The sequence below is a fragment of the Ixodes scapularis genome, unplaced genomic scaffold (genome assembly GCF_016920785.2).
Source record: "Ixodes scapularis isolate PalLabHiFi unplaced genomic scaffold, ASM1692078v2 PGA_scaffold9__187_contigs__length_104089568, whole genome shotgun sequence".
In the NCBI taxonomy this organism is placed as follows: domain Eukaryota; kingdom Metazoa; phylum Arthropoda; class Arachnida; order Ixodida; family Ixodidae; genus Ixodes; species Ixodes scapularis.
In genome coordinates this window covers 71,989,923-72,016,279 of record NW_024609884.1, presented here as the reverse complement: position 1 = coordinate 72,016,279, position 26,357 = coordinate 71,989,923, and the positions used below count along the sequence as shown (strand labels likewise).

The window sequence follows — 26,357 nt, the reverse complement described above, 5'->3', positions numbered from 1 at the left end:
TTCATCAACCTAATAATTTTATACAGTTGTTAAATTTGTAAAGGCTTCAGAGGTCGACGAGGAACGGCGTTCTTGCTGGTAGTCCCTCAAGATATGTAGAACATAGTGAGGTCTCCTCTTCGCCAGCAGCGAAATGTCTGTAGTGGAAAAAATGGTATTATTGTCAAAACATTTGGTATTGAAGCTGAGACAATTAGGGAACATCACTCTCAGAAAAAAAGAATTACCCTTAATGACGAAGCCGGAATCTTTTATTGTCATTATCTGGTTTTTCCAAGATAAGTACAGAAGCAAAAATGTACCAGCATAAAAACTCATTTACAACATCTATGACGCTCTCTCTGCCATTGCAGCACCTGAAAAAAAAAAAAAAAAAAGATTATAGTGACTTTATTAAAGGGGTACGGAAACGAAATGCTAGTGCCTATTTTATTGTTTAAATGCTGACTATGCTGTGGCAACACCACAAATACAGGGGAATTCGGTGGCCGAGTGGGCTGGCACACACCACACACCAGCACTGAGCACGTGGAGCAAAAGCTCGCGCTGCAGAATCCAGGGATCCTGGGTTCAATCCCCACCCATGCCCCTTTCGATCCGGACGAGCATCGCACCGGCATGGGGTCGTGTATCACTTCTGCGTGGTACATGTTAGAGACCCCAGGCTAGCGGTTGCACTGCACTCGGCAAATATCTCATAAACATACACACAACACAATAAAATTACTAAATACACCAATGTTTTGTTAAGAAAAAAAGTGGAAGCCGTTTACCACTCCCTGTAACGCCGAATTGGAGCGCAGCTCTTGAGGAGGAGGAGGGGAGGGTACTGAGGGCCACGTGTTCTCGGGGGGGGGTCACGTGACCTCGGTGTCACGTGCCCCTCAGAGGTCACGTGACCTCGGGAGGGGGTCACGTGACTCCCCAGGTCACGTGACCCCCGGGTCACGTGACCAAAATTTTTTCCGCTAGATTTAGCGGGGAAATTTTTTCCGCTAGATTTAGCGGGGAAAGTTTTCCGCTAGATTTAGCGGGGAAATTTTTTTCCGCTAGATTTAGCGGGGAAATTTTTTCCGCTAGATTTAGCGGGGAAATTTTCCCGCTAGATTTAGCGGGGGAAATTTTTTCCGCTAGATTTAGCGGGGAAAGTTTTCCGCTAGATTTAGCGGGGAAATTTTTTCCGCTACATTTAGCGGGGAAATTTTTTCCGCTAGGATTTAGCGGGGAAAGTTTTCCGCTAGATTTAGCGGGAAAAATTTTTTCCGCTAGATTTGACGGGGAAATTTTCCCGCTAGATTTAGCGGGGAAATTTTTCCGCTAGATTTAGCGGGGAAATTTTTTCCGCTAGATTTAGCGGGGAAAGTTTTCCGCTAGATTTAGCGGGAAAATTTTTTTCCGCTAGATTTGACGGGGAAATTTTTCCGCCAGATTTAGCGGGGAAATTTTTTCCGCTAGATTTAGCGGGGAAATTTTTTCCGCTAGATTTAGCGGGGAAATTTTTCCGCTAGATTTAGCGGGGAAATTTTTTCCGCTAGATTTAGCGGGGAAATTTACCCATAATGCACCGCGCGGTTACGCCGACGGCGACGGCAACGGCGACGGCGACGGCGACGCCGCTCAAGCCGGGAACGGGCCCCTAAGAGCTGCGCTCTAAAAAACACAAAATTATTTAGAACAAATGAAACGATTGCCAAATTGCACCCGTGCATGAGAATTCAACTCCTGTGGTGGGAAATAATAGAAAGGAAGACGGGGAGATGGTGTGCGAGCGAGAGGAGGGGGGAGAGGGGAAGGAGGAAGAGGTCAGTGGAGCTTTGGGACACAGGGGAATCACTTCGACTTCGCTCGCGCCGCCTAACAAAGACCTTGGGTATCCCGAACGGCTAGGTTGTAACGTGTTGATGATACCAAGTGGCGAAGCTCATAACCACCACAAGCTCGCCGTAGGCTTGCCTGCGCTGCTGAGAAAGTTGACGTCAAGAATATGCCGAATCTCCTAAGCCGCATTGCGCTCATCGATGGCATGCTTTTCGAGCGCTTGCCTGAATCGGAAGTTTATAACAAAAAATATAGCCATTCGTTCAAAATACAAACGTGTGATTGTCATTTAGAGATAGCGTTGATAATTTAACTAATTTCTGAACGTGAAACATATTTTAATTTCAATAACCCTTGAAGGGGGCAGTAACGTGGATTTCGAGATCGTCGTTTTTATGGCGCACATTAAACCTACGCGCCCATCCTAGAAAACCTAAAATTATAATCATGCGTGTACACCCCTTTTCTGGGCCGTATAAAAGAATGGGGTGAGTCGCGATGTTTTTTCCTGTTTTTAATTGTAAAAAAGGCCACGCATGATTGTAATATCTTGTGTTTTCTTAGAGTGAGTTTGAGCAAAAAAAAAATAAATAAATAAAACATTTATTAATGAAGTCCAACTTTTCTAATAATTTTGTTTATGCTGGCCTTACTTGTTCAGTGTTTCCTCTCTCAAGGCTTCAAGGGAGATCTTCGTAATGTTGAGACTCATCACAGCAAATGGAAAATTCTATAAATGGAACAATATTGATAAAGCGAGTTTGAAAATAATCATAGCGTGGTCTTTTTTCTTCTTGTTATAACCATGAGATTGAAATAGAAACTAATAATGTCCAACAGACCAAGGATTTCACATACCTGAAAACTGTCACGAGACAATTTATAAATGTCGTTTACAAGTTCAACGTTTTCCAGACCAATCGTCAGAAAGAGCAGTTGCAAGAGTCCCAACAATCCAACACCTCTCAAATCAGTGGCTGGATCTGTTCCTGCGCAGTTTCAAATTCTCAACTATTGACACTTCAGTGATCTTTGGGTATAAAGCGGAATGAAAGCATAACCTCGGCGAACTACCTTGAAATCCTATATTTTCCCAGTGGTTGCCATACCTAGGGCAATCGTACATGGCATTCGTGAGTTTTCGGTAGATTGTTTGCAAAGCTTCGAGATGTACCATGTCATCATTGTCAAAAGGACCTAGAAAGAACCAATGTTGGACAAGATGCTCGACAAAAATATTTCGGATGAGTGACGAAAAACCTGCTTCATGAAGTATTTAGAGTACTACTCAAGTTACTTTCCCTGCAAAATATCCTGTGTAGAGTATAATTAATTCATGTACCTTTAAAAATAATTATTTTTAACATACTGCCAGCGGTGAGGCCAAAACAGGCTGGTTGGCATTTTAAAAAAGTACAAGCACACTTAAGTATTAAAATGCTATAAATAAAACCACACACATTTTGTTTATTTACGGCGTCCGTGGTTAGACAGTTCCAATGACAGATACATTTAACAAAAAGTTTTTAAAATCCGTATTAAAGCGACAAGGTACAATACATTTGTTATGTTTCGTTCTGGTTGCATTATTGAGGTTTGCTCATATAACACATTTCTGAATCAGTAAGTAATGAGCACGCAGCAATGAAAAAAAAATTTAATTCCAGTCAACATTATCCTGGTACTTATGGGCAGAAGGTTCGCATCGGACTTCAGTAGGGAGGCACTTATGCATTGCGTAATTTTTATCGTCTTCAGTAACACCAGTATTCTAGATTTACCAGCAACAGAAGACAAACAAAATCGCAATGTTATTTTAGACAGTCCCAGTAGAAAAAGTAGCCGCATCACACAGGGCATGTTACAAAAAAAGAAAAAAAAAAGAAAAAAAGAGGTCACTCGATGTTTAATCACATCGCAGGAAATCGCATCCTGTGGTGATTTTAGAATGCGCACAATGAACACATCATTTTACTAATCCCACGAAGCCCTGCTGACTTTCTCCCAGTTATCTATTTCTTTACTTGTCCCTCAAACTAAGAAGCGCGTTCAGAAAGGCCTACAACCTGGGGAGAACTTTTCGTACTTTGAGAGCTCATCCTGCTCCCATAGCTTGTTACCTACCTTACTGTAACAATCTCTATCCTCATGACAGGTTAGAGTTATCCCAGTTTCCCCCCAGACAGTGTTATTGAAAGTGCCAGGCTGGCGAAAGAAGCATTCTTGTCGTAACAATGTCAAAAAAAAAAAAAAATGGTGTTTTCTCATTTTCTTTTATTTGCTCTTCTGTTGGCGTTTTGAGCCTGTTTCTTTGGTCCTGGTTTGTTTCCTGTTTTGTGCTCGGTCGTTTCCGCTTCTAGCTTGCAATCAGCTCAAATTTGCGCTGGGGTGTGCTGATTCCCTTTCCCGCGAAATATTCCCGCGACAAATGATTTCAAAGAGTGGAAACTGTACTTGAGATAATAAGTACAATATATTCAGAAATGTAATTAAGATAAAGTAGCAAATACTCTCGATCAGATGTATTTGCAAAATACCAAATTACTACCAAAAGTATCTGAAACGCAGTATCTTGAGTATAGTATTTGAGATCTGCACAGGTCTGAAAAGAACCAAACCCAACAGTTTGGGAAAGAGTAGTACAGAAGGGTATTGTTTCAGAACTGATAAATCGACTCACACTGCGCCAGAGCAAGTACGAAGTCTCTTTCTGGAACTAAAGGTAGCTTAAGCCGTGGTGGGCCGAGTAACCAGTGCAAAAGCAGTTTGATTCCACGCCGATGAGAAACAGATATGTTGGACTGAAAATAAAAACGGAAAGTCGTAGTTGCACTAGTTGTATCCATCAGTTGCGCGCTCATGGGGACAAAACTTAGTTAAACTATGGTGGACTCACCATGTAAGAACTCAAATCTTTCTCCTTAAAATGGCAAAGTGCTTCGCTGTAGGTAATAATCCGGGAACAGTAGTGTATGGTATTGACACCTATGATATAAACGCATTCCATAGTGGGCTTCAAACGAAACAAGCAGACGCCACGCGATTGATTGTTCTTACCTGTCTCTTTTTCGAGTGTGTCCCACTCGTCTTGAGCTGCACGCTCTTCATTGCATGCTTTCAGAAGATCTCCAATGAAATAATTCATAAGTTGTCGAAACCGTACGAAAAATGTATATTATAATAGGAAACTTGCATCGGACACAATAAGCCTTTTAAATGCAACGATTACTACAAGGCATGAGGTTGGACTAGTTGCTGCAAGCAGCGCGAAAAAAACAAACAAAAAACGCAGAAACAGGCGAAAAGTACACAGTACACAGCACAGCATGTGGATACTTCTACGGTCGTTTCCTTTTGCGCCGCTTTTATTTTGAAATAATAACAGGTTTCATTTCATTTCATTTCATTTATTTTTCCCTCAGGGCCCGAGGGCATTACAGAGGGGAGTGGGTTACATAATATAAAGTAAATCTAAGATATGCACATGAAACAGAACAAGAAAAATAACAATAGGTTAGTCAAATTCTGGAATATAAATATTGGCAATACAGTTTTTAAACGCCACACCATCGGAAATCGATATTGTATAAGTGGACAAACCATATAAGCAAGGGTACACTCACCAAGCTTTTCTCTGTGTTTTAGAATTGCTGGCATATATTGATCTCGCAAGACCTGTAGTATAGGAGAAAACCCAAAATATGGTATCCAACTCATTCTAAAGTTTCAGTCTGGATCTCCAACGAATGCTGAAAGCTTTTAAGTGCCTGAATTAATTTTGAGCATATTGGGTACATAAACCGCGTAAATAACACCGTTTGATGGTGATGACTTGCGATATTGAAGACCAAAACGTCCTCTGTTCAAAAAAAAAAAAAGAACAGGAGAGTTTATTTTAGTTTTAGTGAATAAATTGCAACAACAGCGCTAATTTTGTTTTGTTGAAGCACAAAAATAAGGAAGGTTCGTTGCAACATTTTTTTTAACAGCATCTTTTTTGTTTAACTGGTTTGCGTCTGCTTTCGTGGCCAACCGAGTGAATCGACATGGCAAAATAACAAAACGCACGGGAGGCGCTGAGGTGTACAGAACACAAACAAGCGCGGTCCAACCCGTGCCATCTAGCCCGTTTAGCGCATAATCTTACTTTGTCCTCCTAGCAAACGTAAAACGGTGAACTGTGCATTACAGCCACAGCGCAATTTGCCTCGCATCAAGATTGAAGCGCGCTGGTATGCGCGTTAGGCACTTCACTTTAAATCGCAGTTTTGGCTTTCATTTGGCACGTCTCACGTACTCGGCTGCACATTATGCAATAACAAACGTTGCATTACATGCGCACACCATAAAACATCGCTGGAAGGGATTTAAAAACAAAACAAAAAACTTAGCACGAAATTAATACTTACAGTCGCCGCTTCTCCAATCTCGGTGTCCTCCGGCAAGACGTCCATTTTACCGTGGCAGTGTTTGCGCGTTGCCATGGTAACTGCGAACAACACTCGCTGCTGTCGGTCGCCGTGCAACCGGTACAACTTGGGATCATACCGACGGCATCAGCGAGGAGTATATTTATGCCCAGAATGCTATTTCTGCGTTGAGTAACGATTTATGGAAATGCAGATATACCGCCACTAGATAAATTCAGATATTTTTTCCCCCTTTCAATATTTTTGGCTGCGAGGATATCTGTTATGGTACGATTCTTTTTTCTTGTCTCCATCTCTGTAGACATTTCGATTTAAATTTCCATGCCGGTGCTGCTCTCATAGCTTTCTCATTGCATTTCTAATGTAGGGATTGCTAGCACTCCTCCGCAAACTCAAGTCCACGCCTGATCGTGAGCTGCGGATTTTGTTGCTTGGCCTGGACAATGCAGGCAAGACAACCATCCTAAAGAAATTGGCCTCCGAAGATGTTGCCCACATAACGCCAACTCAGGTATGTACTGCCAGTGAAGGTACCCGGTATCTCGTGACAACAGGATCTCATGTTTCAGGGGTTCAACATCAAGAGCGTGCAAGCGGAAGGGTTTAAACTGAATGTTTGGGACATCGGAGGGCAGCGAAAAATTCGTCCATACTGGCAAAACTACTTCGAGAACACAGATGTCTTGGTTAGTGTACCTTTTCCTACCGTCAGCTGAGTCTGACAAAGTCAGTCATTGAACGTGAAAAAGGGGTAGTCAACGTTGCAAACTCGAGACCATCTGCTCATTACTTGACCATACGATTGATTTGATGTGTACAAAATATTGTCTTTAGTCTAAGAATACGTAAATGCTATTTGAAGAAATATACTAATATCAATAGATGTTCCCAAGGTGTACTGTATTCAAATTTATTTCAGCTCAGAAAATGGCCTCGATACGGATGTCGTGTCATCTGAGCTTTACGACGGTTTTAAAGTTTGCTTTCCAGATTAGTTGGTCAATTTTCTTAAAATAACCAAATTCCAAGTCACCGAATTTATCTATTCAGTTCTTGTAAACAATATAAATGGCCACCAGGAAAAAAAAAAATCAAACATACATAACGAAAACGGGTTACGCAATATTTGTTCATACTCATACACCAACACACGATTTTTTTTTTTTTTAGCTGTATGTGATCGACAGTTCTGATCGCAAGCGGTTTGAAGAAACTGGCGTCGAGCTGGCAGAGCTGCTGACCGAAGACAAGTTGTTTGGGGTGCCTCTGCTTGTGTTCGCCAACAAGCAAGACCTGTTCAACAGTGCCCCTGCAGGAGAGCTGGCGGAAGGACTTAATCTGCCGGCTATTAGGGATAGGGCGTGGCAGATTCAGGCATGCAGTGCTCTTTCTGGAGAGGGACTGAAGGTATGTAAAATTTTCTTCAACCTTCGTTTTAACTTTTTGGGTGCTGGATAATGTGCCACAGCATTTCCGAATTCCCCACAGAAATACAGAAATATTTAATATCTAATCGATACACAAAACCAACCAGTTTCAAGGGTTTCTGTTTCTTGACATTACTCCCCCCCACACGACTCTTCCTGGTATGTGTATGTATATATATATATATATATATATATAAAGTTCTCGTTAGAGCTAAACGTCGGTCAAAGTTTTTCTTGCATAAAGTATGTATCACACAGAAAACGATTGGTAACATATTAGACACGAGCCAACGAACCAATTTAGTTAGGTACAGAGCGCGATACCGCCAACGCGAACAAGCGATCACTGTATCTTTTTTTTTTTTTTTTTTGACTCCTAAAATTGAGCACTTGCCATAAAAACGACTAGTGGGGCGTAACGTCATCATTCAGGGCGGAAACTTAAGCTCTGAAGTTTGGTGCTCATGACTGAGTAAAATACATTAAAGTGCCGATGTCATGTTCGCGCTAACAGTGTCGCGCACTGTTCATAGCGTTCTGGATATTTAAGTCCGCAATTACTTTTGCATACTTCGTTTTCATTAGTCAGTATAAATATATGGTTTCAATAAGAAAATTGCTGGGAGTCATCGAAAACCACAAAATACATTTTAAAAAGACGGAGTGCGTGGGGTAGCACGGAAGTGAGCAAAAACTTTTGCTACAAGCGCATGGCTGGTGCAGCAAAACTGCGAACTGAAGAACCGCGCCCATCTCCGAGACCCAGAAAAATGAAGTACGCTTCTAAACGAAATTATATATTTAATTGTACTAATTAAAATTAATTATGGAAAACAAATTGAAACCTGAATTCTCCGAAACATTATGTACCCAGATAAAAAGACCCTTGACAGTGACAACCGTAAAATACTCAGCTTGCTCGTTTGTCGTAATGAACACCCATTCTCTACTTTTGAAGCTTTTCAGAAATAAGCCCAGTAAGCTTCCGAGCCCACCGAGACGATCCTCCGCATAAGCCGCTTCTCCGAGTACACCGGTGCAAAGGGGCGAAACTTGCGCGAAAGCGCCGGCACAAGGCGGGATTGGCAATCGAACGGCGCGGCCGCTTGAAAAATCGGGGATCAGAAGGCGAAACGAACGGGAAATTTATCACGTACTCTGTTTTGCTTCCCTTGTGCCTTCAAAAATCACGAGCTGTTAAGCCAACGCCAACTTCGTCTTCGCTTCTTGGATAATAGAGAGTTTTAGCAGATCGTTTTTTCGCCCCGATATCGATACCTCTTCTCCCTTCCGGCGGCCTTCGGCATGCATCGTATCGTTATCGGGACGAAAAAACGATCTACTAAAACTCTCTAATGTCACGTGCTGTACATCTGAACGTATAGCAGACGCTGGGGGCACCACATATTTCTGTAGAGGCCTATTGTACATACGCGCGAACGCAGAAAACGACACCGGCCAGAAGCAAGAGCCCGTTCTATACTCGCTCCCAATGGCTCCGAGACGTGCATTTCTAGCGCGAGTGCTCGTTCTGCGGAAGAATGCTTCAAAGCAACGACATCGAGTTCTCGTGCTTGAGGCATTGGCTGCAGTCTCAGCTTGACCGGAGAATACCACGTGCCCCTAGTGCCTTTCCGCTCTCGGGCCTAACAAGTGCCGATCCCCATTTTATCGCGATTACCTTAAACTTCTGAATGGGCGGGCGGCTGCTCGGAAATTTATGGCAATACAGCACCAATTGTGGTTTTGACACGAAAATATTGGCCACTGCTTGGTGGAACACCCTAGTATATGACCTGGATATGCTCCTATGCAGTATTCTTTATACATTGTATCTTCTGAATATGCTCCTTCACGTATCTTTTTATTTCTAGGATGGACTAGAGTGGGTGTGCAAGACTATCAAGAGGAAATGATATGCTTTGGTGTGACAGACCACAATCCATACCATGCCTCTAAAACCAAAACCCTGCACGGATTCAATTGGTAACACGAGTCATCGGTACAACGTTTATTGTGTAAATTACAGTTGCACAACATCAGCGAGGCATTCCTCTACATGATCAAACAACTATAGCTTCTCATGACTGTTCATAATTTATATACCTACCTTCCAGAATATTTTTGTCATAAATAAGTTCTCCCTTGCTAAGATAGCTAGCTAGACATATGCTGCCAAGGATATAACATAGACCAGGGGTGGCCAGACGGACATATCCAAAAAGCCATAAAACGGAAAAATTTTAAGCGAAGAGCCGCAATTAAAAAAAAGCGTGGCACTTTTTAAACATCTTTTTTTCCTTCACAGTTTTATGGCCACGGCTAATTCCACTCATAATGCGATTGCTCAGTAGGTTTCTTCATTGTGAGTCCACATTCGTAAAACAAGAACTTTGTCCGATCTGTGTAGGATGGCACAAACCTGACAAAACAAAAAAAAACTGCCCTTTTTCCACATGTCTTTTAGTTTGATCATGGCCGGGGTAGGGGAAATTTACAAGAGAACTGCAAGCCGCTCTAGGGACCCCAAAGAGCCGCATGAGGCTCGCGAGCCGTGCTTTGGCCACCCCTGTCATAAACACTCACACAAAAAAAAAAAAGATAAAGTCAAACAACAGACTACACTATGTGCACACTGAACTCTGCTTTCTCGATCTCTTATCTCGACGCTCATCAGCTGCTGTTTTTGAACTTTCCTCAAATGCATGCCCCCTGTACCACCCCTGCAAAACCTCCTCACTTCCGTTGCGGAGTTGATTAAGATTGAAATGACAGCTAGAAATGTCGGAATTGGACTGCTGTGAGAGTTGAGTAGATGTACAGCGAAACAAGAACTCTTTGTAGCAAGTTAAAATCATTCACATGCAAATTTCTGCCAATGGCACCCATTCGCACTAGGAAGAGGTAATGCACAATTTGGGGCAAACAAGACAGTGCTAACAGGAGCAAATGTTGTTGTCCTGTTAGTGCGGAAGGTTCTGGATGACTGCAGTCGTGAAGTCTGTGGTGCTGGCGTAGCCACCGAGGTCCCTGGTACGAACCTGAATCAAACAGCGGGAGAAAAGATTTTGCCTCTTAATTCACCTCGCAAAAACCCGGGTCGAGTGAACTACTATTTTCTTTTGCTATATGTACGAAGTTACAGCAAATACTGGTGCCTTCTAGTATTGTTACCCTCAATAAACGAACAAATAAAATGGTGACTAGCTTGTACTAATCACCTTAATACTAAAGTCGAGAACAGTATGGGCCACTAATAAAGCAGAGTGTGATTGATCATATGGTTGATTCACACTTGATGTGCAATGTGATCGTAGAGCCAAATGAAAGGTACATTTCTGGCTTCAAATCATGTTGTAGACACACAGCGTTTATGGCTAAACACAAGGAAAAAATTCAACAAAAACCCCCAAAACCAAAAAAAAATACTAAATTGGTTAGTGATACTTTGCATGCTTCCTCAATCAAAGCATGGTCTACTCGACATATACTAGTGAACATCTTTGCTGCACATTAGCGGAAAGTTTCACCCTTGAAACTTTTGATTAAAAGGAGTCTGTCTTGATATTTGGATTGTAAACAACTACAACCTAGGGCAGTTTTGCAAATCCCCTTTTCCAGGTCTAGATAGTTGTCTACAGTCACAACAGTGAACTTTTACCACTTTCCCAATTGGCTTGCATGAAGATGATCACTACTTAGCCTGAAGTTGTTTTGGCAAGTCTCGGAAAAAAGGCGAGTCGCCACACCAATGACGGAACTCAAGAAGTATGAATGAGGGCACGCTCAGGTTGCGCAGACCCTTGCTTACTCCGCTTTACAGCCCAGTCGTGGCACAAATAAACTTCAATAAACTTGAGAAACCTCCAAGCATAAAAAAACACGAAGCTTGCCTGTGCATTAACCCTCATTTCAACACTTTACAACTACATATGCTCGTGTTCTGAACTGCAACGTGATATGCTGAGAAATTGACTACTAGGAATCTTGTTTCTGCCTTTATCATTTCTTCTTTGACACACTTTTTTCTAGCCAAAGAAGGTGTTAACTTGCACAACTGCAGTAATCATTGGCTCACTGCACCATTGAAGAATGCAGAGTAAACTGGTTGTGCAGTGCCACAGAGAGCAGCAAACGAGATATTCCGCAGCCTACAGGGTCATCCACATCAAATGGCTCAAGCTTCAACCACTAAAAAGGCTGGGTGTATAGAAAGCTATAGCACAATTATGAAATGGAGAACAGCCTATTTCTAAGTAATAAAATTACAAACGAAACTGAAAATGAAGTGTTTGCTCATGCATGTGACACCACACAAACATTCACAAATCATACCATCTTAGAATGTTGTTTTTCAGTGCACTGTGTCAGTTTATTCATTGTTTTAGTGGTCAACAAATGGTATGAAAACTTTATTAAAGGGCATTTTTCATTTTAATTCGAACAGATTTATCTAAAACAAGCCGTGAAAGGTAGACTAATGTAGTTTGTGCAGGTGAGTTATACGGCCAGCTGACATAATCTACTCACAATAAGTAGAATACTTAACTAAAATTTGTTAGTTAGCCTTTTTATTAGTGAAAATAAACACATAGTTCCAATTAGAAACTTGCTGTCATCTAAGACCACTAAATCAGTCAATCTTAGTTCAAGCATGTAGGAAGTACGGGGGTGCCCTTAAGTTACCATTTGTGTAACAGGCGCTGGCGAGTCGAAAATACGGATGAAATAATTGGCATTTTTGGATCACCAGCAGTTGCACCTGCTGCACTAGCAGAAACTTTAGCGCATCCCTGTGCTTCCAATCTTTCTAAAATTGACTGATTTAGTGATTTTAGATGATGCTCAACAAGTTCCCAATTGGAACCATATCTTTATTTTCACTAATTAAAATGTTTATTATGAAAATTTGGTTAAATACCCAACTTATCATGGGGATTATCCCCCTATATTATGTCCCCATGGCCGTACGACTCACCTGCAGAGACCGCATTAGTCGAAAAAGAAAATCTGTTCAAATTAAAGTGAAACGCCCTGTATATTTCTGAACATTATTTGGACATTTATTGAACGAAGCGTTTCCAAATGTGTTCAAACAGCAAATATTGAGACTATTTTACTTCACCCAACCCAAATGGAAGAAGGGAAGAAGAACATTAGGGCGATAAATTTTTCATGGAGTTGTTTATGCAAGGGTCAGATTTTAAACAATGCATTCTGTTTTCTGCAGAGCCAGGCTTCGTTCGTCCTTCACCTAAAATGAGTCATGAAACGCTTTTCCAACTTTTTCCTGTTTAGCTTTTCTCCTTAACTCATTAATCGCGCATTCTACCAAACAGTTCAAGAAGACCGAAAGGGGGGAGTCCCTCATGCTCGGAATCTAATTTGTGTAGCCGGACTCAGCCATCGTCCCCCTAGAAGATTATCCCGTCGCTCAAAATTCAAACAAAAGTTGCTTTCCCCACCCCGTTCACTGCGAAGCTGACAGTGTGGTGGAAATTACATGCTCGTTGGGCCAGCCACACTTTTACCACGTGATCACGCTCTCGCGCGCATACCGACGCGCAAAGAATGAGGTCAGGTGATGAGAGGGAGGTGGCTGATTGGTCCGGCAAGCGTGTAGCTTCCACCACAATGTCAGCTTAGGGGTGAAGGGAATAAGTGAGGTCCGGTGCCATGTGACGTGCGTTTGGGTCCGGTGACGCACTGCGGGTGCCCGGTGATGCGCTGCGGGGTCCGCGGATGTATCACAGTGAAAAGGCAGAGAGCTTACAAAGGGAAGGAGGTACGAAATAGTCCGCTGTGTTTTCAAAATTTTCGTACCGACAGTCAGGCTTTTGACTTTCTACCTTTTTTCTTTTGGCCCACTGAACGATGTGCTATTAGTAAAATCCCAATATAAATTGATTTACTCCAGCCCAAAATTTGTTTCACTGGCCCTTTAAAAGGCAAAACAGTCAACAGGGTTCTTCTAATGTTAGTGGAAGAACCTATCCCGGAAGGCTTATCTCGGCCTGAGTGTGTTGATTTACCCTTTCATATTGGAGGGCAGAAAAAAAGATGCTCCAGTGAAAGGGCAGCTTTTCTTTTTCGAGTAAAGTAAAATCATTATACTGAAATATTCCGAGAGATGGCCCACCCCAATAGGACCCGTTTTCTGACCAATTTTCTCTCCTTGAGAAAACATGAAAGAAAACATGAAAGGATAGCTCATCCCTAGAAATTCCGGCACCTGGGTTATTAAAGGCAATTCGAGCAATGGGGTGGGCAATACAAGTCGTGCCAACAATAATTACCGATCCTTCGGCAATTTAGAAGGGTGCTGAGTAAAAAAAAGTTCTTCCTTTGTCTTTCAATTAATACGACATTTGTGGCATGCTCCAGGGCCCGTTTGCTTGAAGATGGTTAACTTTAACCGCGGCAGAAAGTTGACCGCCCTTCCCTACTAGGTACATACAAGTACCTAGCCAAGTTTAACAAAGGCTGGATGTGCGATAGCTTTGTATTTTATTATGGGGTGGTAGCTCGTGTCACCTACTGGTTGTAGCAAATATAAGTGGGTTGCATGGAAAACTTTCTTAAAAAGGGGGACCCGAGTATGCGCGCAGCCAGGTTTACGCGATGCAGCGCGGCATACATTTGAGCTGGAGAGACATTTTTTGCTGCTCGTGGTACAAATAATGGGTAAGGTAAAGCCAAATCAACCCGTGTTTGGCAAATTATTCAATGTGTGGCTGTCTGAAGTCAAGACAAGCCTTGTTGAAATTTCCTCGCCTGTGCGAAAGGGGACGACGAAGTTATGTGCTAGAAACGATAAGCAAGAAGCAAGCAGTGAAAGGCAGGTGACGCACCAGCGGCATAGTTTGCCAGCATGTAAGAAAGGTACACAAGATCTTAATGAAATGCAAATCGCGTACCTCCGCTCCAGCGGAAGTTGGTACGCGGTCTGCGTCTGTGTGCCATCAATGCCCCACCGATCGAGTCAAGACAATCCACTAGGCTTCCAAAGACGTTGCCATGTCGGCAATTACCGCGTCCCTTTAGGCTTAGGAATGGCCAGAATCGAAAGATGCTCTAAAGAGTGGGGCAAGGTCATTCATTGCTCATACTTTGCGACTTTGCGAAGAAAAAGCAAAAGCCTCCTGCCGCATTCATTGCTGACAAACGTGCCCGATAGTGCAGTGACTATGACATATTCGTTCCAAAGCAAGCGACGCTCACTGGGGGGGGGCACCGCCGCGTTTCCCCGCCATTCCTGCTCTACTGGTCACATGACCTACAATTCGCCCTCATAGGGGACTCGGTTAACCTTCTGCCACGGTTAAAGTTAACCAGCTTCGAGCAAACAGGAACCGGGGCAAGTGATGTAGGAATGAGTGGACGTGGAACCGAGTCAAGCATTTTTCCCAAGCTTTTTTGGGCCTCACACCGAAAGTAAACTAACCACGAGCAGCTTTGCTTCTCACATTGATGTGTTACCTATGCTAGGATGCATTTAAAAGCTCACCAAAATTCTAGGTGTGGCCTCTCTATTACAAGAAAACACATACTGGAATACGCTCAATTTTCTATTCCAAGACAGCTCTTGCATCAAATGTTCCAGCATCTCAAAGTTTTGGGGAAATTTGTGTGAAAGATAAACAAAGGGTATTTGGGTTCTTATAATTTCCAATTCAGCAGTCAGTCCTCGCCCCTACTTATTTAAATCTGGGTGAGGTTTGTACCAGCATGTGTTCGTGCAATTACTACTTAAAAAAATATAATTTAAAAAATATAAATAAATTAGATTTATTTGATTTAAATCAATGTAGCTATAAAATAATGCTTTTTAATTGCAATAAGCAATTTTAAAACCTAACAGATTGATTGATAAATCCGTTCGATCACTGAAAACAATACGGAACAAATAACTACCGTAATTTTAAAGTACAGTTTAATTAACAACTTTTTATTAAGTAAACCATTCTGATTTTCTCGCAATAGGACATTACTTTTCTAGTGTTCCTTTTTTTGGCATTCTTATTTACTTGCAGTAGGATGTTTTGTAACTGACGAACAAAATAAATGGTAGAAAGAAAGTTCAATGTTCCAATTTTCTCAGAAGACCATTGCAATGTGCCCGAGCTCAGCCTGATATAAATATTTTTTGCTTCATGATTTTTTTTAATACAAATAAATGGACATAGAAAGCATAAAATGATAGACAAATGCTAAAAAAATTAATATTTTTGGGATTACTTTAGTGGAAAAGGTTTGATATAAATCATTTTGATCTTTATTCTCCACCCCGCCTCGGGATGCATGTTAGAGATCTCGGGTTAGCAGTCGTGCCGCTCCGGCTAAAGTGCCCATCCACAGTGAAGACACCAGAGGCACCTCAAGACAAACTTCTTGCCATCAAAATGTGAACACAACAAAATTTGGAATTCAGCAAAAGGCATAGCGACAAGCAGAAATTGTGTCAGCACACAGTTAGACCCCATTCTCCTTTTGGTTAATATTTTTTTTTATCCATCCTAACAACTTCAGAACAGTACCACATCAGAATTGTAATTGTCACCACTTAATTCTGTATTAAAAACCATTTGCCAGAGCACAAAGGCTCACCTTCCCGCTCTTGATCACTTTCTCGACGGCATCCTTCACAAGAGTAGCGTAATAGTGCAGGTTGACGTGGCGTAGCATTTGTGCTGCGCACAGAAACATGGCCGTCGGGTTTGCAATGTTTTTCCCCGTAGCTTCGCCGAAAGTGTGCCGTGCACCCTGCAAGGACGCAACAGAGACAGGTAATGGGTGCGTCTTGACAGCAGCGTTAAACTTTCACCCAAGAACAAGTCGTGGCACGCAACTCACAGGCTCGTAGATGACGCAGTCCGAGCTGTAGCTAGCTCCTGGCACGACGCCTGCTCCCCCGACCAATCCAGCAGCCAAGTTGTCAATTATGTTCCCGTACAGATTAGGCATCACCATGACATCAAAGCGGTGGGGGTTGGCAACAAGCTGAAAAATAATAAAAGCCACTGAAATGCGACGCAAAGATTTTCTTTACTCCACTCTACTATGGTACCTATATGATAGGAGGTCAATTTCGGAATGCATGTAGGTAATAATTAGAGTTCTGTGCTTTCGAAGTTTATTTTTCGTAAAGTTCAGAGTTTATCGGACTTTACTCTTGTGAGATTCCCAATTCTACAATTTCAAAGCTTAATTTTAAAGAGTTCCCATTTTCCCCAAATTCTAAATAAAAATAAATATCCCGATTCAAACATACCTTAAATTCAAAGAAATCTGCATCGAATGATATTATTTCGGGTGGATTTGGCGTTGCCATCCAATCTCATAACCAATATAATGGGCTCATTTCTAGAACATGAACCTTTACTTTATGTATAATGCAAACTTAGTTTTAATTTCGCCTTGCTCAAAATAAATTTAAAAAAATGCAACACAACTTCTGGTTAGACAGTGGCCAGAGTGCTGTGGCAAGTAGCAGCTGCAAAGCAATATATGCATGTGATTAACTGCTTCGCACTGGCTTTAAAGAAAACCATAAGTTATGTAGCTAGTAGTTGTGAGACTAACAACCATTCATCTGAAGAAATTTAGGTCATTCTGGGTCTGCCACTGTGTGACTTCCCCTTCCAGGGTCCTGGTGTCTAGAAAAGTAGTTACCTGCATGCAGGTGTTGTCAATAATCATAGACTCAAACTCAATCTGAGGGTAGAGCTCAGAGATCTCCTGGCAGCACCGCAGAAACAAGCCATCGCCCAGTTTCATGATGTTTGCCTTGTGCACCACTGTAACCTTCTTCCGCCCGTGCTTGGTGGCGTAGTCGAAAGCAAACTTGGCAATCTTACGTGACTTCATCTCGGTTACAATTTTCAGACACTCAATCACCCCAGTCACGCTCTGCATTCGGAAAAGAACAACGCAGTCAATTAGAACAATGCCATGACTCAACTAAAGTAAAGTACGTTGCAACGTTACTAGAACACTCAGTTGGGAAACTCGCCGTCGAAACTTGGGCCGCTGGCGTCCACCGAGACCGAGCTAAATACGACAACAGCGCCACTCCTTGTCATTTTTCTGTACTGCATGGTCACCTTGAGCTTTTACATAGCATATTTTTGCATAAAAACAAAGAGAGAAGACTTGTTTTGTATGAAATTTACTGGAGTTTAGTAGAAAATGATGGGCGCATGATGTTTTTAAAATCTTTAGTTTGCAGGGTTTTGCGGCACAATTGATATTGTTTTTATACAGCCATGCCTCAGCGGTGCTTTCAGGTAGCGTGTCCCGACCTAGGTGCATTTTACCTTCAGTAGTAAGTCGCGGCGAGTCCGCTGGGGAGACGGGGGTGGCACCCCTGCAACCTCTTCCGCTGTATCTGTTTCGGCTCCAAAATGGCCGATTAAAGCCAAAATAGAAGCAACGTACAGTTCCTCGAGTGGCCGCTGCGAGAGAAATGGCAGCGTTGTGTTCGTCATTAGCTCGGTTCTCGAGGACAGATCGGGGCCACTTTTTCAGATAAGTCTCTATGGCAGTTTCCCAACTGAGTGTTTTAGTAACGTTGGTACGTTGCAATTGGGGGGAGTGAATAGAATATTTTTTTGCAGTCACCTCGTGTTCCAGAGCACTGTATTCACCTTCTGTCTGCTCTCGTATCACAAAGAAATCTAGGTTGCTGTGCCGAGTTTTGATGCCAGGAAGACTTCGTATATGCACAACATTAGCAAACAAGTCCAGTTGGTTACTGAAATCAAAAAGTGAAAAACATTAAGATAATTGTACCATATGGGAACAGCAGCCTTGACCCAAATACTAAAGGCATGGGTGAAAAGAAGGCCTACCGAATTTTCATGTTCAGTGTCTGCAACTCTCCAGTATGAGAGATGTTTGGTGAGGACAAGATTCCTTTGAGTGCAATTCCATTTTTTTGCACCGATTCTATCACGGTTTCCAGTGGTGCACTAATTGTGTGGTGGATCTCACTGCAACAGGAAGACATAAAAAATCAATGAATGTACTACTACTAGTAGTATGAAAGAATTAAACCCCAAAGTGGGCTGTATACAATAATCATAGACATTACAATTGCTCAATGGCAGAAGTATTAAGTTTGTCTGTCTGTTTTGCTGTGCTAGGACAAGCCTTTAGGGGAACTTGCAATGCCCTATGGTTCTGACGACTGGCATTTTCTTCACATGTGTCTATGCATTTCAATGTCACTAACAATAAGCACTATAAGCAGTAATAAGCACTATAAGCACAATAAGCAGTATTCAATTCCCATTTGCTAGAAATTTTTCTAATGCAGAAGAGCATACAGGCACATGTACTTATTATTACAAGCTGTTTATCTGCACAATAATTTGTGCAACTTGGGCATCTCTTAAGCCCATGCAAGCCTACTGGAAGCAGCATTTGTGGTTCAACTGTCAGACTGATGCATCGTTTATGCAAAGTGCACATAAAAATAAGTGAACTTTAAATAAATACTTCACTGTGAATGTCAATATTTATGCAGCCTCCTTTTGATGTACCTCAAGAAAAGCTCTTCAAACTCAATAGGGATGCTGATGGCTTGAAACACATTCTTCACGGCATCCGCAAGTTCCGGCCCCACACCATCTCCAGGAATAAGTGTGCACTTGATCTTGGCTTGTGGTCGTGACACCGGTTCTTGCTGTGAAATAAAGCCCATTGGGCAATGGTGGAGATGCAAATGGGTTGTGAAATATGCTTCTGTCTCACAACTAATAGGTGGTTGTGACGGCTAGGAAACAACAAATTCCAATCAGATTGAACAAAAAAAGCCAGCAGAACGGCTCAGAAATTGGCAATACATACAAGCATCAATATTAACAATCAACGCTAATGTTGACATCAAGGGGGATGCTATATACTACAACACTCAGGGAGCAAGGCACATAGGATGTGGGTGGTCCTTGTAGCACACGTTTTTTTAAATTGTTTACCTTAGCATGCTAAGGTAAACAATTAAAGAAAAATGTGTGCTACAAGAACCACTCCAACCCTTATGTGCCCCGCTCACTGAGTATAGTATATAGCGGAGGTGGCCAAGCTGCGGCTTGTGAGCCGCATACGGCTCTTCGCGTGCTAAAATGCGGCTCGCAATTCCCTCCCTCCCTCCCTCCCTCCCTCCCCTCCCCTCCTCCTCCTCCTCCCCCTCCCTCCCTCCCTCCCCCCCCCGCGCACCCACACATACACACCGCCTCCCTCCCGATAACACGAGCACTTCCCCCCCCCCAAAAAAAAGGAACGCTTTTTAAATCGAAAGACAGGTTACGGTTTGGCAGTCAGTACGTACAGTTGGACTGCTTCTGACTTGGATAGATTGAAAGTATTTTCGTTTATTGCTCTAAAAAAAAGTCCCTCCCCCCCGCGGTTCTTGGAAGTTTCGTGGTTTTGTTTGCGGCTCGTAGGCCGGGTCAGCCTGGCCACCCCTGGTATATAGTATCCCCCTTTCTTGTTGTAGAAGCTATGTTGGACAGACCGGGCGGTGTGTAAATGACCGGCTAAGAGAACACAATCTCTCTCTAAATTCTACGGTGGGGTCCATCTACCCCAGCACTGCAAATCCTGTATTTGTACGCCATCCTTTGCAAAAACCAAGATAATAGGCAGGTACTGGGAAAAGCACACCAGAAAGAAAGTATGATGCACCGAAAAATAAATGTACAGAAACGCGAAGGGTTTTACGGCTACCCAATAGATGGTGACAGTTTGTTCTCTCGTTGAGATTTTAAGAGGTTTTTAGGCAGACGGTCGTGAACAGTCGCAAGTGTGTGAGCCAGCCTTCATGAAGCACACTAGAGCTCATCTCCTCTTGTGATAAGACCTGCTGGAGCAGAAAGTTTGATTCTAATTCAAACAGATTTTTTTGAAAAAGGGGGTGAGAGCTAGACGAGTGCCGTCTTCACCATGCATTTGTCGGGCTCGGGGGACATTAGATGAGGGGATAATCGTCGTGGTAGGCTGGCTAATTAAATCTTTAATTATTGGCTTTAGGGGTTATGTGGCAATTCCGGTATTGACGGCTATTACTACCAGGGGTCAGACAAATGAAAGAATTTGTGACAATGTAATAGTGTACGAGATATTGATACATTTTGAGACGAAGAAGAAGAGGAAAATAGATGGTGCTACATTTTCACATTTTTTTAGCCCAGTTTAAAGGAGCTGTTTAACGATTTTAACGTTGAAAAATTTTGCATCTTCTACTTTTGACATTGTTTATCTTGTCACAAAGGACACAAAACACACCTCCCTCCTTCGAAATGTTGCGATTCCGCCGCGTAATTGCGAGGCAAAAATTATAATATTTCCCAACCTGCAGCCGCAAGCGGCAGCCGTGAGAAACACGCAGCATGACGTCAATGGGGGTCTTGTAGAAAGATAGCAAGTTGTGCAAATACCTGGTCAATAAAACATAATTTTTCTATAAATCTTGTCGTTCCAGCATAAATATAAATGCGTCAAAAACCTGGTATCATCGACAAACGTTTTATTATACGGACTTCTGGTGGCGCCAGCTATCCGAGGTCAACAAAACCGTCAGCTCTGTTTGCTACCGCGAACGGCCACCACCCGGAGGGGGACAGGGGCAGAGCCGGCAAGGAATAGCTGGACTCGGATGAGACTTTCCTCCTTTCGCCATGTTGATCGCCCTGCGCAAGCACGTGGTCGCGTGGTCGCGAGCGGGTGAGTTCTCGCTGCTCACTGATGGCTCTAGAGAGAGAGCTTCACTGGAACTCCGTGCGTCCCCCATAGACGTCACAGCGCACGTGACTCGGAAGATGGTGAAGGAGTTGAGAGGTGCCGAAAACCTCAATCTTTGTCCATTTTTAAAATAAAAACGAGGACATGCAGGCAAAAGTGGTTTTTTGTTCTTTACTTCAGAAAGGTCGAGAAACCTACACCTAAGTTATTTAAGCAAGGCACTGAAATTGTTGCACAGCTCCTTTAAGAATTGCGTGCAAAAAGAGCGCCACAAGCCCGGTGAACAATGACAGCTGGAAGGGTGATGCAGTCATTTCAATCAGGTTGTCACTATCTCGGCAGCGTGTCCTTGGTGGGTGCGCCAATGACACGAGTAATGACGCAACTGAAATGTCTATGTCACTCTTCTAAGCGTCATTGTTCATACTGATGCACGCAACGTTTTAAATTGAGCCGAAAAACATGAATATTGATCAATTAATATCTCAAAAATCACAACAAAATAGGTTTTGGGATTTAACATTTTAAACTTTCGTGGTGTCAAAGAATTTAACACTAGACATATGTAAAATGCTCTGTGCGGAGATTCTTTTTTTTTTTCTTCTTTCTTTTGTGTAACTAACAGATTTTTGGTGCCTCAATGATGAAACCAGTGTTTACTTTTTGTGCCCCTATGATGGGTCAAGTAGTTATTGTGATTTAAGAAATTATTTATTGAACATGACATTATTTTCAATGATTGTGGAATCAATATCTGATGTCGAATGTTTATTAACGATAAAAAAATGTGACGACCACATTTTCTTTAGCGAATTTCAACATTTTCTTAGACAAGTGTGTATATTTATTACGCATGAATGTTCCAAGTGTACTATTTTGTTTTTCTCCTCTGTGAGTGTTTGTATTTACTGTATACTACAGGGGGTATTGTGTACTTACTGTATACTACAGGGCGTAGAGGCCTCAGTTGGGCAGAAATGCCCTTTGTCTCTACCTCCCTACTGGGCTTGACCCATAAAAATCCAATTTTACAATAAAAAAACAAAAAAAAACACTTATATTTAAAATTTTTTTTAGTTGGACTGGCCTCTATATAATTCCAACCAATACTGCAATTGCAACAAGACCCCTAAAACCAATAATTAAAAGGTTAATTAACAGATTTTAGTTGATTGGCCAACTTACCATGAAGATTATCCCCATATGGAATATCCGCCGAGCCCGATTAATATATGATGAAGACCGGCACTCGTCTAACTCTCACGCCCCCTTTTAGAAAAAATCTGTTTTAACTAAAGTCAAACCCCTTTATATAGTTTGATGGATACCAACATTTCCCCAACAGCAGCTTATTTTGGCTTCCACAAGACGAAAGAAGTATTTTGCGGACAAGCTCACTAACGGGAAGGATCACCACTGCTTCTACTATCTGCAATCCACCCTTTTCCGGATTTCCGGTTTGAGGGTTTTTTAGTGTGAAGATGCATGGGCGTGGCAGGAGCTGGCAGGAATATCCCTTCAAGTAAGCATGCTAAATCCTGTTAGCTCTAGTTAGCTTTACTCTGCTACAGCAGAGTCCTTCAATACGCTACTGGTCACAAAACTTCTCCGTAACACCATGGGAGAGCTTGGTACGCGGCCATGCGCGGCGCTAGAGTCAACAAGGGGTCTAAGAGCCGCCAATCTAGCCAGCACACTTGGGAGTCTGGCAACCAGAAAGTGCTATAGAAATTCAAACCCCACTCTGAAAAAGCCATTAACAGACAACGGTGACGCGGCATTGCACTGACAGCGTTTCTCATTAATGTAAGCATTTTCAGCTTTGTACACTGTCGACTGATCAAACTTCCTTTTCTGCAATGCTGTCCAGAATATCATTCTCCATTCCTCTTGCCTCAAAATGAATTCTCAATACCGCTATCCCATCAAACTTCAGTGCCGCAAAATTGCCTGGCTCTTTTTCGCTTGCAAAAACAACATTCTGCTTCAGAAAAAAAAAAAAAAATCACATATTTATGTTTTTATGTTAGAGATCATAAAAAAAATTTCACAGTGCTTGCGTGCAGCGACCGATTACAGCGTAAAAACTATATTGGTGTATGAGAAATTGTTTATTGGAAACTACCTGTAATCGTGAATTTAAGGTTGCATACCAAGACGGGGCGGCCAAACGAAAGTGCCCCCTCAAGAACAGAGGCACTCCTGGCGGCAGTTTTTGACCCTGTACCAATCTTTGGCTTAAGTTTCGTGACCAGTACCGCATTGAAGGACTTTGGCTACGGTGACCTAGATTCGGCTCCAGAGACATCACTTTTGGGCCCATTGTGGATTTTCTATGGCTTCCAAGTTAGTACAAAGAAGCTTCCTCCCTCCACTTTCTTTTGCCATCTTTTCTTTCCACAAGTTTCTCACCAAGGAAATCTGTCGACAGGGGGCATCACTTTCGCCAGAAGAGGTGGATTGCTGGAAGCAGTGGCACATCATTCACCGTAGCCCGATATTAGGAAGAAAAACCGCCTCAAATGTAAGAGCCATTTAAGGCTCGCCATGGGCGTCCGCAGAACTTTTTCCAGGGGGTGCACACTTATACTCCCCCCCCCTCCCCCCTCCCCCTCCTTCCTTCCTCCTCCTCCTCCCCCCCCCCCCCCCCCCCCCCCAAGAATGTTGGCGATGTTGGCTATTTTCAGCACATTTCCACGTTACTCTCTCCCTGCTTTCACGGCCGCGCCCTGGATCTGGGGCTACAAACCACCGGTCTCTATGACACTGCTGGATCACGCTTCCCGCTCCCGCAAGTGAAGCGCGGACGGCCATCTTGCATGTTGAAAAATCATGTTTTTGCAGCGTTGCGGAGGCTGGCGGCAGCGTGCTGAAGACATTTCCTGCTCGCTCGTCATTATTCGCTGAGGAAGTTCTTTAAAACCCTCTGTAAGCCGCGAGTATTGCAGTTGAGAACACATAAAAATTTTTACTGAGGCGCAGCGCCGCAGAAAAATAGCACAACACGTCGAAAGCAAGTTTCGCCGGTCTGGCGGCGCAATCAAAGCTTCCTTGGCATGTTTTTTGTTCTTGTTTTTTGCCGTTTAAATTTGCCGTTTTTTCAATAGCCATTTTCAACTTCCACATACTTAATAACATGTTGGGAGCAGTAAATCTATGGTATTCAGAAAATGTAGTTGGTTTGGGTAGCTACGAAACTGTCGGAGCACCCTTTAACTGGTGTGGGTGCCCCCCCCTGAAAATTCCAAGAGGGGGGGGGGGGGGGGCCAGTGCCCCCCTTGCACCCCTCTGCGGATGCCCATAAGGCTCGCATAGTGGTGTCTCAAGTCCTGCTCCAACGTAACTTGCTTGCGCATAGCAACTTTCTACAAAAAGCAAAGAACATTAAGCAAGATTAAACAACTAAAAAGATGATAACAAAATTCCTCACTAGAAGCATGTAAAAACTAGCTACTCGTACACTACAACTACAAGCCCATGCGTGATGAAGCAAAAACACATTTTTTATAATGTTTTTTTTCTGTAACTCAATCCACTTTGCAGGTTCGGTGCAGTTGTCTAACTGGTGTCAGAAGCAGCCAGGAGTCAGCAATGGGTGCAGACAGTGGAAATCTTTTTCAGTAAACTACTGCTGCAACCATGAATGAGAAGGGGTAGGACATGCGGTCAACAACATTAGGCTACAAAGTGCAAGGTTGGGGATGTAGTGCTCCTGCTATGCAGACGCCACAAGGAAACTCTTGGTTAACGTCACATAGCGTGAACTGTGCAGATTGGATCTCAACGAACTCACCGATATCTGGAAGAACACCGGGTCGGTATATATGAAAAAATGAACACACAAAATCGGTCACCCAGACACCCAAGGTAATAACAAGGTCATAAAGCTGCCAAAGGCATCAATGGCACCAGCCTCGAGCTGAATGATGCTTTTAGGCTCACTGAAACTTCGATGTGCGAGGAAACAGCCACAGGCTAGTGAGAGAGCGAAGGATATAGCGGTCACTTACCACGGCTTGGAGCTGACTGGCAGTGGCTGCCAAGCATCGTCGAGGCGTGTGCGTCGCCTGTAAATGCAAAAACAAACACAAAAATGAAATTAGTGTTGAGCTTTTATGACACGATGAGCATTGTTGTTTTACAACTGTAAATACAATTCATGCACAGTTCAGCTTTCATTTATATTTTAGCGTGCTAGATCACAACTTCTAAACAGCTTGGGCGGAGCCATGGATCATTTAATGGAAAACGTGATCGTTAAGTAAGCCATGGCAGTTTAGGGTATGAATGTAGACGCAGTTTATGAGACGCATTAAAGTTAATTTCTACACAATGCAATGAAGACACGCGACATGTAACAGTGGTCAAGCGACCTGGATAGGAAGAGGGAGCAAACATCGTAACGCGCGAGACACATAGAGGAAATGAACAACGACCTAATGCGGCATAGCGTCTAAAACTGTGGATTTAAAGGTTCGTGTCATACGTGATTGCACAGCTTTGAACAGGTTTTCAACACGCCTCGGAAATTCATCATTTTCTTGATGTCCCCTACACGAGCAGCAGCACAGCAGAACGCCAAGGAGAAAGGTAAGAGTGTGCCTACATTACAGAGTGTGTCCAACTGTTTGAGAGGGGTCACGTGGTTCTGCGACGAGGAGTGAAAAGCGTTTTATCGTCTGCAAGTGCTTTCCACCTCTCCCCGCGACAAAGCAAAGAATTTTCACTTGCGACCAATCTGCGCAGCACTTAGCAGGAGGTGTTCTCAGGGCGTTGTGCTAAATTACAAATGCTCTTCATGTTTTGAGTTGCTCCCTCTCTCCAATCCAGATAAAACAGCGACATGGGCGACGTCTAGCGCCTAGCCGAAGTCCGAAGTCACTGTCTGCTTTGTAAAAAAATAAAGCCAACTCCAATAGTAGTTATTAAATGTGCGCAG

The 26,357-nt window shown here is 42.9% G+C and overlaps 3 protein-coding genes across 4 annotated transcripts; 1 reads left to right on the top strand and 2 right to left on the bottom strand.

Annotated features, from left to right (window-relative positions):
* On the bottom strand, positions 1-6,277 carry LOC8053730 (ELMO domain-containing protein 3). The gene is given in 11 exon segments (XM_002434831.5): positions 1-137; positions 228-312; positions 314-356; positions 2,472-2,548; positions 2,677-2,807; positions 2,893-3,015; positions 4,499-4,619; positions 4,715-4,803; positions 4,876-4,944; positions 5,442-5,493; positions 6,228-6,277. Coding segments are annotated over 11 exon segments (954 nt in total). The 5' UTR covers positions 6,273-6,277; the 3' UTR covers positions 1-18.
* A 69-nt stretch (positions 6,278-6,346) lies between these two features.
* Positions 6,347-9,937, top strand: LOC8052676 (ADP-ribosylation factor-like protein 3). Its single transcript, XM_029966355.4, has 5 exons — positions 6,347-6,515; positions 6,616-6,759; positions 6,818-6,934; positions 7,419-7,655; positions 9,550-9,937. Exons 1-5 carry the CDS (start codon positions 6,513-6,515, stop codon positions 9,589-9,591), a joined length of 543 nt encoding a protein of 180 aa, XP_029822215.1. The 5' UTR covers positions 6,347-6,512; the 3' UTR covers positions 9,592-9,937.
* On the bottom strand, positions 9,672-26,043 carry LOC8052675 (probable isocitrate dehydrogenase [NAD] subunit beta, mitochondrial). 2 transcript variants are annotated; one of them, XM_040216824.3, is made up of 10 exons: positions 25,905-26,023; positions 25,429-25,485; positions 25,212-25,217; positions 19,219-19,361; positions 18,526-18,666; positions 18,296-18,428; positions 17,348-17,584; positions 16,529-16,675; positions 16,283-16,438; positions 9,672-10,716 (listed from the first exon to the last, which is right to left on the bottom strand). In XM_040216824.3, exons 1-10 carry the CDS (start codon positions 25,953-25,955, stop codon positions 10,639-10,641), a joined length of 1,149 nt encoding a protein of 382 aa, XP_040072758.1. In that variant the 5' UTR covers positions 25,956-26,023; the 3' UTR covers positions 9,672-10,638. The 2 variants fall into 2 exon arrangements, with proteins under 2 accessions (XP_040072758.1, XP_040072759.1); XM_040216825.3 differs by lacking the exon at positions 25,212-25,217 and having other exon boundaries at positions 25,905-26,043.
* Between the last annotated feature and the right edge of the window lie 314 nt (positions 26,044-26,357).